This window comes from Cuculus canorus, chromosome 37, assembly GCF_017976375.1.
Source record: "Cuculus canorus isolate bCucCan1 chromosome 37, bCucCan1.pri, whole genome shotgun sequence".
Taxonomy (NCBI): Eukaryota; Metazoa; Chordata; class Aves; order Cuculiformes; family Cuculidae; genus Cuculus; species Cuculus canorus.
In genome coordinates, this window is record NC_071437.1 from 973,546 (window position 1) to 986,502 (window position 12,957).

The 12,957-nt window shown below is 63.7% G+C and overlaps 1 protein-coding gene across 2 annotated transcripts in view; it reads left to right on the top strand.

Annotated features, from left to right (window-relative positions):
• The window catches only part of RYR1 (ryanodine receptor 1), a 130,647-nt gene that overhangs the window by 87,870 nt on the left and 29,820 nt on the right, over nucleotides 1-12,957 (top strand). Inside the window, exons 52-63 of one of the 2 annotated variants that reach the window (XM_054052901.1) lie at nucleotides 221-288; nucleotides 1,174-1,295; nucleotides 1,739-1,788; nucleotides 2,903-2,963; nucleotides 3,957-4,195; nucleotides 5,246-5,327; nucleotides 5,984-6,114; nucleotides 7,403-7,717; nucleotides 9,399-9,639; nucleotides 10,789-10,876; nucleotides 10,986-11,078; nucleotides 12,755-12,769. In XM_054052901.1, coding sequence (XP_053908876.1) covers nucleotides 221-288; nucleotides 1,174-1,295; nucleotides 1,739-1,788; nucleotides 2,903-2,963; nucleotides 3,957-4,195; nucleotides 5,246-5,327; nucleotides 5,984-6,114; nucleotides 7,403-7,717; nucleotides 9,399-9,639; nucleotides 10,789-10,876; nucleotides 10,986-11,078; nucleotides 12,755-12,769 — 1,505 coding nt within the window. The remainder of the gene's footprint in view (nucleotides 1-220; nucleotides 289-1,173; nucleotides 1,296-1,738; nucleotides 1,789-2,902; nucleotides 2,964-3,956; nucleotides 4,196-5,245; nucleotides 5,328-5,983; nucleotides 6,115-7,402; nucleotides 7,718-9,398; nucleotides 9,640-10,788; nucleotides 10,877-10,985; nucleotides 11,079-12,754; nucleotides 12,770-12,957) is intronic. The other variant, XM_054052902.1, reaches the window with a different exon arrangement.

The following is a 12,957-nucleotide window of genomic DNA, read 5'->3' on the forward strand; positions in this document are numbered from 1 at the left end:
TGAGATGCCCTCAAACCCCTTGAGATGCCCTCAAACACTTTGAGACCCCTTTGAGATGCCCTCAAACCCCCTTGAGATGCCCTCAATCCCTCTTGAGACCCCCTCAAACCCTTTGAGACCCCCTTAAGATGCCCTCAACCCCCCTCGTACCCCACCTGGAGCCCCCTGGGTCCCCCCCAGACCCCGTGTCCCCCCCTGACCACCCATGTCCCCCCCCCAGAGGCCGTGGTGAGCAGCGGACGGGTGGAGAAATCTCCCCATGAGCAGGAGATCAAGTTCTTCGCCAAGGTCAGGGGGGACCCCAGAAGTGGGAGGGGACCCCAAAATGGTGGTGGTGGGAAACACACAGTGGCTTCAGGTTTTGGGGTCCCCACGGGCTCCTTGAGGTCCTCCATGGGGTCCCTGTGGGGTGGTTTTGGGGGTCCCTATGGAGTGTTGGAGGTCTCGATGAGTTCTTGGGGTTCCTCATGGAGTTCTGGGTGTTCCTCGGAGGTTCTTGGGGGGTCCCTATGGGGTTCTTTGAGGTCACTATGGGGCGTTTAAGGTCGCTATGGGGTCCCCTATGGGGTTTTTGGGGTCCCTATGGGGTTTTGGGGGTCTTCTATGGGGTAGTTTTGGGGTCTATATGGGTTCTTGTGGTTCCTCATGGGCTTTTGGTGGATCCTCACGGGGTTTTGGAGGTCCCTTGGGGTTCTTTGAGGTCCCTATGGGGTCCCCTATGAGGTTTTTGGGGTCCCTATGGGGTTTGGGGCGTCTTCTATGGGGTAGTTTTGGGGTCTATATGGGTTCTTGTGGTTCCTCATGGGCTTTTGGTGGATCCTCATGGGGTTTTGATGGATCCTCACGGGGTTTTGGAGGTCCCTTGGGGTCCCCTTTGAGGTTTCTATGGGGCGTTTGAGGTCCCTATGGGGTCCCCTATGAGGTTTTTGGGGTCCCTATGGGGTTTGGGGGTCTTCTATGGGGTAGTTTTGGGGTGTCTATGAGTTCTTGTGGTTCCTCATGGGCTTTTGGTGGATCCTCATGGGGTTTTGATGGATCCTCACGGGGTTTTGGAGGTCCCTTGGGGTTCTTTGAGGTTTCTATGGGGTGTTTGAGGTCGCTATGGGGTTTTGGGGGTCCCTCGAGGGGGTCCCCAGTTGTGGGGCGCCCCCCTGACCCACCCGCGCCCCCCAGATCCTGCTGCCCCTCATCAACCAGTACTTCCACAACCACTGCCTCTACTTCCTCTCCACTCCGGCCAAAGTGCTCGGCAGCGGCGGACACGCCTCCAACAAGGAGAAGGAGATGATCACCAGGTGGGGGGGGCACCCTGACCCCCAAGTGTGGGGCAGAGGGACCCCAAAACCCCTCCACGGGGCAGGTGGAGCCCCAAAACCCATCTTAGGGGTCACCGAGATCGTCGGTTTCGTGGACACCCACAGCCTCGGCCGTGGGGCACCCGGACCTCCCGCTATGGGGCACCCGGACCCACAGCTGTGGGGCTCCCGGACCCCCCGATGTGGGGCAGAGGGACCCCAAAACCCCTCCACGGGGCAGCTGGAACCCCAAAACCCACCTCTGGGGCACTGAGGTCATTGGTGCCACCGCCCCTTCGCCGTGAGGCACAGGGACCCCCCGAGAGGGGGACCCCCAAACGTGGGTCAGGGGGACCCCGAAGCCGCGCCGTGGGGCGGGGGGTGCTGTCCCCTCGCGGGGGATGTTGGGGACCCCCCTGACCCCCCGCGGTGTCCCCTCGCAGCCTCTTCTGCAAATTGGCCGCTCTCGTCCGCCACCGCGTCTCTCTCTTCGGTGAGGGGACGCGGGGGGACACGGGGGGACACGGGGGGACATGGGGGACACGGGGGGACATGGGGGACACGGGGGGACACGGGGGGACATGGGGGACATGGGGGGACATGGGGGGGACACGGGGGGACAGGGGGGGACGGGGGGGGACGGGGGGACATGGGGGATATGGGGGGGACAGGGGGGGACACGGGGGGACAGGGGGGGTATTGGGGGACACGGGGGACATGGGGGGTATTGGGGGGACAGGGGGGGACGGGGGGGATGGGGGGGACTGGGGGGTATTGGGGGATATGGGGGGACATGGGGGGACGCGGGGGGACAGGGGGGGTATTGGGGGGACATGGGGGGGACAGGGGGGACGGGGGGGATGTGGGGGACACGGGGGGACATGGGGGACACTGGGGGGACAGGGGGACACGGGGGGACATGGGGGGACGGGGGGGACAGGGGGGATGTGGGGGACACGGGGGGACACGGGGGGTATTGGGGGACACGGGGGGACAGGGGGGGACAGGGGGGTATTGGGGGACACGGGGACACGGGGGGACAGGGGGGACATGGGGGGACATGGGGGACATGGGGGGATGTGGGGGGACATGGGGGGACACGGGGGGACAGGGGGGACACAGGGGGACAGGGGGGTATTGGGGGACATGGGGGGACACGGGGGGATGTGGGGGACACGGGGGGACACGGGGGGACACGGGGGGACAGGGGGACACGGGGGGACGCGGGGGGACACGGGGGGGACACGGGGGGTATTGGGGGACACGGGGGGACACGGGGGACAGGGGGGACACGGGGGGACACGGGGGGACACGGGGGATATGGGGGATATGGGGGGACATGGGGGGACATGGGGGGACATGGGGGGTATTGGGGGACACAGGGGGACACGGGGGGACACGGGGGGAGACATGGGGGGGACACGGGGGGTATTGGGAGGACATGGGGGGACATGGGGGACGGGGGGGTATTGGGGGGACACGGGGGGACACAGGGGGACATGGGGGATATGGGGGACATGGGGGACATGGGGGGATATTGGGGACATGGGGGGATATTGGGGGACCCTGGGGTTCCCCGTTGGGGCTGAGCTGTGTCCCCCCCGCAGGGACGGACGCTCCGGCCGTGGTGAACTGTCTGCACATCCTCGCCCGCTCGCTCGACGCCAGGTGACACCTCGGGGGGTCCCCAAGGTCCCCGTGACCCCAAAGTGGTGGCCCCTCCTCATGGTCCCAAACCTCCTCGTGGCCCCAAAACTCCTCATGACCCCAAAACTCCTCATGACCCCACGGTGGTGGCACCTCCCATGGTCCTGAACCTCCTCATGGCCCCAAACGCCCCCATGACCCCAAGGTGGTGGCACCTCCTCATGGTCCCAAACCTCCTCATGGCCCCAAACCTCCCCATGACCCCAAAACTCCTCATGACCCCAAGGTGGTGGCACCTCCTTGTGGTCCTAAACCTTCTCATGGTCCCAAACCCCCCCATGACCCCACGGTGGTGGCACATCCTCATGGTCCCAAACCTCCTCATGGTCCCCAAGGTGGTGGCACCTCCCATGGCCCCAAACGCCCCCATGACCCCAAGGTGGTGGCACCTCCTCATGGTCCCAGACCTTCTCATGGTCCCCAAGGTGGTGGCACCTCCCATGGTCCTGAACCTTCTCATGGTCCCAAACTCCCCCATGACCCCACGGTGGTGGCACCTCCTCATGGTCCTAAACCTCCTCATGACCCCAAACCCCCCCATGACCCCAAAGTGGTGGCACCTCCTCATGGTCCCAAACCTCCTCATGGTCCCCAAGGTGGTGGCCACCTCCCATGGTCCTAAACCCCCCCATGACCCCAAGGTGGTGGCATCTCCCATGGCCCCAAACCCCTCCATGGTCCCAAACCTTCTCATGACCCCAAGGTGGTGGCACCTCCTCATGGTCCCAAACCTTCTTGTGGTCCCAAACCTCCTCATGGTCCTCAAGGTGGTGGTCACCTCCCATGGTCCTAAACCCCTCCATGACCCCAAGGTGGTGGAACCCCCCATGGCCTCAAAACTCCTCATGGTTCCAAACCTCCTCGTGGTCCCAAACCCCCCCATGGTCCCCAACCTCCTCGTGGTCCCCAACCCCCCCGTGGTCCCCAACCTCCATGGTGTCCCCAACGCCGCAGGACGGTGATGAAGTCGGGCCCGGAGATCGTGAAGGCCGGGCTGCGCTCGTTCTTCGAGAGCGCCTCCGAGGACATCGAGAAGATGGTGGAGAACCTCAAGCTGGGGAAGGTGACGCAGAGCCGGACGCAGGTCAAGGGGGTGGCCCAGAACATCAACTACACCACAGTGGCTCTGCTGCCCGTCCTCACCTCCCTCTTCGAGCACGTGGCCCAACACCAGTTCGGGGACGACGTCATCCGTGAGGACCACGGGGACACCACGGGGACACCACGGGGATGGGGGACACCATGGGGATGGGGGACACCATGGGGACACCATGGGGACACCATAGGGTTGGAGGACACCATGGGGACTTGGGGATGCCATGGGGACACCATGGGGATGGAGGACACCATGGGGATGAGGGACACCGTGGGGACACCATGGGGACACCATGAGGATGGGGGACACCATGGGGACACCATAGGGTTGGAGGACACCATGGAGAAAAGGGGACACCATGGGGACACCACGGGGATGGAGGACACCATGGGGACACCATGGGGACACTATAGGGTTGGAGGACACCATGGGGACACCATGGGGAAAAGGGGACACCATGGGGATGACAGACATCATGGGGACACCATGGAGACCTGGGAACATCTCGAGGACAAGGGGACACCATGGGGACTTGGGGTCGCCATGGGGACACCATGGAGATGGGGGACATCATGGAGAAAAGGGGACACCATGGGGACACCACAGGGATGGAGGACACCACGGGGACACCACGAGGACAAGGGGACACCTTAGGGACAAGGGGACACCATGGGGATGGGGGACACCATGGGGACACATTGGAGATGGGAGACATCATTGGGACTCCATGGGGACTCGGGAACATCTTGAGGACAAGGGGACACCTTAGGGGCAAGAGGACACCATGGGGACACGTTGGGGATGGGAGACATCATGGGGACACCATGGAGACTTGGGAACATCTTGAGGACAAGGGGACACCATGGGGATGGAGGACACCATAGGGATGAGGGACACCATGGGGACACCACGGGGATGGAGGACACCATAGGGATGAGGGACACCATGGGGACACCACGGGGATGGAGGACACCACAGGGATGAGGGACACCATGGCGACACCACGGGGACACCACGGGGATGGAGGACACCATGGGGCCGCCATGGGGAGAGATTGGGGATGGATCTGGGGAGGGCCGTGGGCAGGAGGTTGGGGTCCCCGCGGGGCGCCGGTGTCCCCGCGGCGCTGACGCCGCCGTCCCTGCAGTGGATGACGTGCAGGTCTCCTGTTACCGGATCCTCTGCAGCATCTTCTCCCTGGGCACCACCCGCAACGCCTACGTGGAGAGGTGGGGACCCACCGGGCTGCGGCCCCCGAGGGGTCCCCGAGGGGTCCCCGAGGGGATGAGGTGGTCATGAGGTGGCCATGGGGTGACCCATGGCTCTGGGGTGGCCATGGGGTGGCCTTGAGGTCCCCATGGCTCTGGGGTGGCCTTGGGGTGATCTCGGGTGGCCATGGGGTCCCCATGGGTCTGGGGTGGCCCTGGGGTGACCTTGGGTGGCCTTGAGGTCCCCATGGGTCTGGGGTGGCCTTGGGGTGACCTTGGGGTCCCCGTGGGTCTGGGGTGGCCTTGGGGTGATCTTGGGTGGCCTCGGGGTCCCCATGGGGGTGGTGTAGCCATGGGGTGACCTTGGGATGTCTATGGCTCTGGGGTGGCCTTGGGGTGACCTCGGGTCTGGGATGGTCCTGAGGTGGCCTTGGGGTGGCCCTGAGGTGACCTTGGGACATCTATGGCTCTGGGGTGGCCTTGAGGTCCCCATGGGTCTGGGGTGGCCTTGGGGTGACCTCGGTGTCCCCATGGCTCTGGGGTGGCCTTGGGGTGACCTTGGGTGGCCTTGGGGTCCCCATGGCTCTTGGGTGGCCTTGGGGTGACCTCAGTGTCCCCATGGCTCTGGGGTGACCTCGGGGTGACCCCGTGACCCCGGTGGTGACGGTGGCCTCCAGGCAGCGTCCGGCGCTGGGCGAGTGTCTGGCGCGGTTGGCGGCGGCGATGCCGGTGGCGTTCCTGGAGCCGCAGCTGGACGGGTGCAACCCCTGCTCCGTCTACAGCACCAAGAGCGCCCGCGAGCGCGCCGGTGAGGACCTCCTCCGCCTCCCCACGCCCCGTCCTTCCTGACCAGGCGGAGATGTTTCTCCACAACCTCCATGTCCCCCAGTCCTGGTCCTTCCCAGCCAAGTGGAGGAGATGTTTCTCCACAACCTCCATGTCCCCCAGTCCTGGTCCTTCCCAGCCAAGTAGAGGAGATGTTTCTCCACGTCCTCCTCATCTCCATGTCCCTCAGTCCTGGTCCTTCCCAACCAAGCAGAGGAGATGTTTCTCCATGTCTCCATGTCCTCCACCTCCCCCAGGCCCGGTCCTTCCTAACCAGGCGGAGATGTTTCTCCACAACCTCCATGTCCCTCAGCCCTGGTCCTGCCCAACCAAGTGGAGGAGATGTTTCTCCACGTCCTCCTCATCTCCGTGTCCCTCAGTCCTGGTCCTTCCCAGCCAAGCGGAGGAGATGTTTCTCCACGTCCTCCATGTCCTCCAGTCCTGGTCCTTCCCAGCCAAGCAGAGATGTTTCTCCATGTCTCTATGTCTCCATGTCCTCCAGTCCTGGTCCTTCCCAGCCAAGCAGAGATGTTTCTCCATGTCTCTATGTCTCCATGTCCTCCAGTCCTGGTCCTTCCCGGCCAAGTGGAGGAGATGTTTCTCCACGTTCCCCCATATCCCTCAGTCCTGGTCCTTCCCAGCCCAGTAGAGAAGATGTTTCTCCACGTCCTCCATGTCCTCCAGTCCTGGTCCTTCCCAACCAAGTGGAGGAGATGTTTCTCCATGTCCTCCTCATCTCCATGTCTCCAAGTCCTGCTCCTTCCCAGCCAAGCAGAGGAGATGTTTCTCCATGTCTCTATGTCTCCATGTCCTCCAGTCCTGATCCTTCCCGGCCAAGTGGAGGAGATGTTTCTCCACATCCTCCTCATCTCCGCGTCCTCCAGTCCTGGTCCTTCCCGAGCAGATGAGGAGATGTTTCTCCATGTCCTCCACATCCCTCAGTCCTGGTCCTTCCCGGCCAAGTGGAGGAGATGTTTCTCCATGTCTCCATGTCCCCCATATCCCCCAGTCCTGGTCCTTCCCGAGCAGACGAGGAGATGTTTCTCCATGTCCCTCAGTCCTGGTCCTTCCCGAGCAGACGAGGAGATGTTTCTCCATGTCTCCATGTCCCCCATATCCCTCAGTCCTGGTCCTTCCCGAGCAGACGAGGAGATGTTTCTCCACGTCCCCCAGTCCTGGTCCTTCCCGAGCAGATGAGGAGATGTTTCTCCATGTCCCTCAGTCCTGGTCCTTCCCGAGCAGACCAGGAGATGTTTCTCCGTGTCCCGCAGTGCTGGGACTGCCCAACCGCGTGGAGGAGATGTGTCCGGACGTTCCTCCTCTGGAGCAGCTGATGGGGACCATCGGCGCCCTGGCCGAGTCGGGCGCTCGTTACACGGAGATGCCCCACGTCATCGAGGTGACGCTGCCCATGCTCTGCAATTACCTCCCGCGCTGGTGGGAACGAGGACCCGACGCGGTGGCCCACGGCCCGTGGCCCACGGCCGTCACCAGCCACCACCTCAACGCCCTCCTGGGCAACATCCTGCGCATCGTGGTCAACAACCTGGGCATCGACGAGGCCTCCTGGATGAAGCGTCTGGCCGGTGGGTGGAGGCCCGGCCCTGGTGGGGCGCCGGGAGAGGTGGTGGTGGCCTTCAGGATCTCCTGAAGGTGGCTCCAAGGGGGCCCCGGGTGGGGCCGGTGGTCGTGGTGGGGCTGTGGATGGCACTGGTGGGTCTCAGAGTCACGGTGGTGGCCCCGAGTATCTCCTCAAGATGGTGTTGGTGGCCATGGATGGTCACAGGCTGGTGCTGGTGGCCTCGAGTAGTTCTGGAGAAGTTCTGGTGGCTCCAGGTGGTCCTGGGGAGGTTCCGGGTGGTCCTGGGGAGGTTCCCGGTGGCTCCGGGTGGTCCTGGGGAGGTCCCGGGTGGTCCTGGGGAGGTGGCGGTGGCTCCGGGTGGTCCTGGGGAGGTTCCCGGTGGCTCCGGGTGGTCCTGGGGAGGTCCCGGTGGCTCCGGGTGGTCCTGGGGAGGTTCCGGGTGGCTCCGGGTGGTCCTGGGGAGGTTCTGGGTGGTCCTGGGGAGGTTCCCGGTGTCTCCGGGTGGTCCTGGGGAGGTTCCCGGTGGCTCCAGGTGGTCCTGGGGAGGTTCCCGGTGGTCCTGGGGAGGTTCCTGGTGGTCCTGGGGAGGTTCCCGGTGGCTCCGGGTGGTCCTGGGGAGGTGGCGGTGGCTCCGGGTGGTCCTGGGGAGGTTCCGGGTGGTCCTGGGGAGGTTCTGGGTGGTCCTGGGGAGGTTCCGGGTGGCTCCGGGTGGTCCTGGGGAGGTTCCGGGTGGCTCCGGGTGATCCTGGGGAGGTTCTGGGTGGTCCTGGGGAGGTTCCCGGTGTCTCCGGGTGGTCCTGGGGAGGTTCCCGGTGTCTCCGGGTGGTCCTGGGGAGGTTCCCGGTGTCTCCGGGTGGTCCTGGGGAGGTTCCCGGTGGCTCCGGGTGGTCCTGGGGAGGTTCCCGGTGGCTCCGGGTGGTCCTGGGGAGGTGGCGGTGGCTCCGGGTGGTCCTGGGGAGGTTCCGGGTGGTCCTGGGGAGGTTCCCGGTGGTCCTGGGGAGGTTCTGGTGGCTCCAAGTGGTCCTGGGGAGGTTCTGGGTGGTCCTGGGGAGGTTCTGGTGGCTCCGGGTGGTCCTGGGAAGGTTCTGGGTGGTCCTGGGGAGGTTCTGGTGGCTCCGAGTGGTCCTGGGGAGGTTCCAGGTGGTCCTGGGAAGGTTCTGGGTGGTCCTGGGGAGGTTCTGGTGGTTCTGGGGAGGTCCCGGTGGCTCCAGGTGGTCCTGGGGAGGTCCCGGTGGCTCCGGGTGGTCCTGGGGAGGTTCCGGGTGGTCCTGGGGAGGTTCCGGGTGGTCCTGGGGAGGTTCTGGTGGCTCCAGGTGGTCCTGGGAAGGTTCTGGGTGGTCCTGGGGAGGTTCCGGGTGGCTCCGGGTGGTCCTGGGGAGGTCCCGGTGGCTCCGGGTGGTCCTGGGGAGGTTCTGGGTGGTCCTGGGGAGGTTCCGGGTGGTCCTGGGGAGGTTCCGGGTGGCCCTGGGGAGGTTCCGGGTGGCTCCGGGTGGTCCTGGGGAGGTTCTGGGTGGTCCTGGGGAGGTTCCGGGTGGTCCTGGGGAGGTTCCGGGTGGCCCTGGGGAGGTTCCGGGTGGCTCCGGGTGGTCCTGGGGAGGTTCTGGGTGGTCCTGGGGAGGTCCCGGTGGTCCTGGGGAGGTTCCGGGTGGTCCTGGGGAGGTCCTGCAGCTGCGGTGTCGGCGCAGTGTTCGCTCAGCCCATCGTGAGCAAAGCGAAGCCGGAGCTGCTGCGCTCCCACTTCATCCCCACCATGGAGAAGCTGAAGAAGCGCGCGGGCAAAGTGGTGGCCGAGGAGGAGCAGCTGCGGATGGAGGCCAAGGCCGAGGGCGAGGACGCCGAGCTCCTCATCCGCGATGAGTTCTCCGTCCTCTGCCGCGACCTCTACGCCCTCTACCCCCTCCTCATCCGCTACGTGGACAACAGCCGGTGAGCACCGACGGGGCCACCGCCGGGGGGACAACCCGGGGGGACACCCACCTTGGATGGGAGGTCTACTCGTGGTGGCCATGGAGAACCATTGATGGTGGCCATGGAGAACCATTGATGGTTGCCATGGAGAACCATCGATGGTGGCCATGGAGAACCATCGATGGTTGCCATGGAGGTCTACTCATGGTGGCCATGGAGAACCATTGATGGTGGCCATGGAGAACCATCGATGGTGGCCATGGAGGTCTACTCATGGTGGCCATGGAGAACCATTGATGGTGGCCATGGAGAACCATTGATGGTGGCCATGGAGGTCTACTAATGGTGGCCATGGAGAACCATCGATGGTGGCCATGGAGAACCATTGATGGTGGCCATGGAGGTCTACTCATGGTGGCCATGGAGAACCATTGATGGTGGCCATGGAGAACCATTGATGGTGGCCATGGAGATCTACTAATGGTGGCCATGGAGAACCATTGATGGTGGCCATGGAGAACCATCGATCGTGGCCATGGAGGTCTACTAATGGTAGCCATGGAGAACCATCGATGGTGGCCATGGAGAACCATCGATCGTGGCCATGGAGGTCTACTAATGGTAGCCATGGAGAACCATCGATGGTGGCCATGGAGGTCTACTCATGATGGCCATGGAGAACCATTGATGGTGGCCATGGAGACCCATTGTTGGTGGCCATGGAGATCTACTAATGGTAGCCATGGAGAACTATTGATGGTGGCCATGGAGAACCATCGATGGTGGCCATGGAGGTCTACTCATGGTGGCTATGGAGGTCTACCCAAGGTGGCCATGGAGACCCATCAATGGTGGCCATGGAGGCTCATTGATGGTGGCCATGGAGGTCTACTGATGGTGGCCATGTTGACCCATTGATTGTGGCCATGGAGACCCATGGATGGTGGCCATGGAGATCTACTCATGGTGGCTATGGAGGTCTACTGATGGTGGCCATGGAGACCCATCAATGGTGGCCATGGAGACCCATTGATGGTGGCCATGGAGGTCTATTCATGGTGGCCATGGAGACCCATGGATGGTGGCCATGGAGACCCATGGATGGTGGCCACGTGACCCATGGATGGTGACCATGGAGACCCATGGATGTTGGCCGTGTGACCCCAGGGCCAAGTGGCTGACGGAGCCCAACGCGGATGCTGAGGAGCTCTTCCGCATGGTGGGCGAGGTCTTCATCTACTGGTCCAAGTCCCACGTGAGTCGAGGGGCCGTGGGAGCTGCTGGTGGAGCGTCGGGTGGCCCAGAAGACCTCCGGGGAGGTCCCGGACCTGAGGTCACGGCCCGGTGTCCCCAACTCCCGGCAGAACTTCAAGCGTGAGGAGCAGAACTTCGTGGTGCAGAACGAGATCAACAACATGTCCTTCCTGACGGCCGACAGCAAGAGCAAGATGGCCAAGGTGACCCCAACCCACCTCCTCTGCTCCCCAAACCCACCCGAGACCCCAAAACTCACCTGAGACCCCAAAACCTGCCCAACCCCAACCATCTCCACCCCTTCCATCCCTCCTGGTGCCCTCAGACCACCCCCAAACCCACCTGAGACCCCAAAACCCACCCGAGACCCCAAAACCCACCCAACCCCAACCATCTCCACCCCTTCCATCCCTCCTGGTGCCCTCAGACCACCCCAAAACCCACCTGAGACCCCAAAACCTGCCCAACCCCAACCATCTCCACCCCTTCCATCCCTCCTGGTGCCCTCAAACCACCCCAAAACCCACCCGAGACCCCAAACCCACCCAACCTCAACCATCTCCATCCCTTCCACCCCTCCTGGTGCCCTCAGACCACCCCCAAACCCACCCGAGACCCCAAAACCCACCTGAGACCCCAAAACCCATCTGAGACCCCAAAACCCACCCAACCCCAACCATCTCCACCCCTTCCATCCCTCCTGGTGCCCTCAGACCACCCCCAAACCCACCTGAGACCCCAAAACCCACCCGAGACCCCAAAACCCACCCAACCCCAACCATCTCCACCCCTTCCATCCCTCCTGGTGCCCTCAGACCACCCCCAAACCCACCCGAGACCCCAAAACCCACCCAACCTCAACCATCTCCACCCCTTCTGGTGCCCTCAGACCACCCCAAAACCCATCTGAGACCCCAAAACCCACCCGAGACCCCAAAACCTACCTGAGACCCCAAAACCCACCCAACCTCAACCATCTCCACCCCTTCCATCCCTCCTGGTGCCCTCAGATCACCCCAAAACCCACCCGAGACCCCAAAACTCACCCAACCTCAACCATCTCCATCCCTTCCACCCCTCCTGGTGCCCTCAGACCACCCCAAAACCCACCCGAGACCCCAAACCCACCCAACCTCAACCATCTCCACCCCTTCCATCCCTCCTGGTGCCCTCAGACCACCCCCAAATCCACCCGAGACCCCAAAACCCGCCCAACCTCAACCATCTCCACCCCTCCTGGTGCCCTCAGACCACCCCCAAACCCACCCGAGACCCCAAAACCCACCCAACCTCAACCATCTCCACCCCTTCCATCCCTCCTGGTGCCCTCAGACCACCCCCAAACCCACCCGAGACCCCAAAACCCACCCAACCTCAACCATCTCCACCCCTTCCACCCCTCCTGGTGCCCTCAGACCACCCCAAAACCCACCCGAGACCCCAAAACCCACCTGAGACCCCAAAACCCACCCAACCCCAACCATCTCCACCCCTTCCATCCCTCCTGGTACCTTCAGACCACCCCAAAACCCACCCGAGACCCCAAAACCCACCCAACCCCAACCATCTCCACCCCTTCCATCCCTCCTGGTACCTTCAGACCACCCCAAAACCCACCCGAGACCCCAAAACCCACCCAACCCCAACCATCTCCACCCCTTCCACCCCTCCTGGTGCCCTCAGACCACCCCAAAACCCACCTGAGACCCCAAACCCCACCCAACCCCAACCATCTCCCCCCTCCCGCCCCTCCCGCTGCCCCCCAACTCCTCCTCTCCGTGGGTCTCCATCCCTCCGTGTCCACTTTGGGTCGTGGGGACGTGGGGACCTTAACGCTGTCTCTTCTCTCCTGGCTTGGCCGCGGGCGATGCCAACCCAGTCTGGAGATGGACAGGTTAGCGGGGACATGTGGGGAGGACCCCAAGGCCCCTCCGTGGGGCCACCAGGGCTGGAGCCCCCCAAAACCCCTCTGAGGTTCTCCTCTGTGGGGCCACCAGGGCTGGAACCCCCTAAGACCCCTCTGAGGTTCTTCTCTGTGGGGCCACCAGGGCTGGAACCCCCTAAGACCCCTCTGAGGTTCTC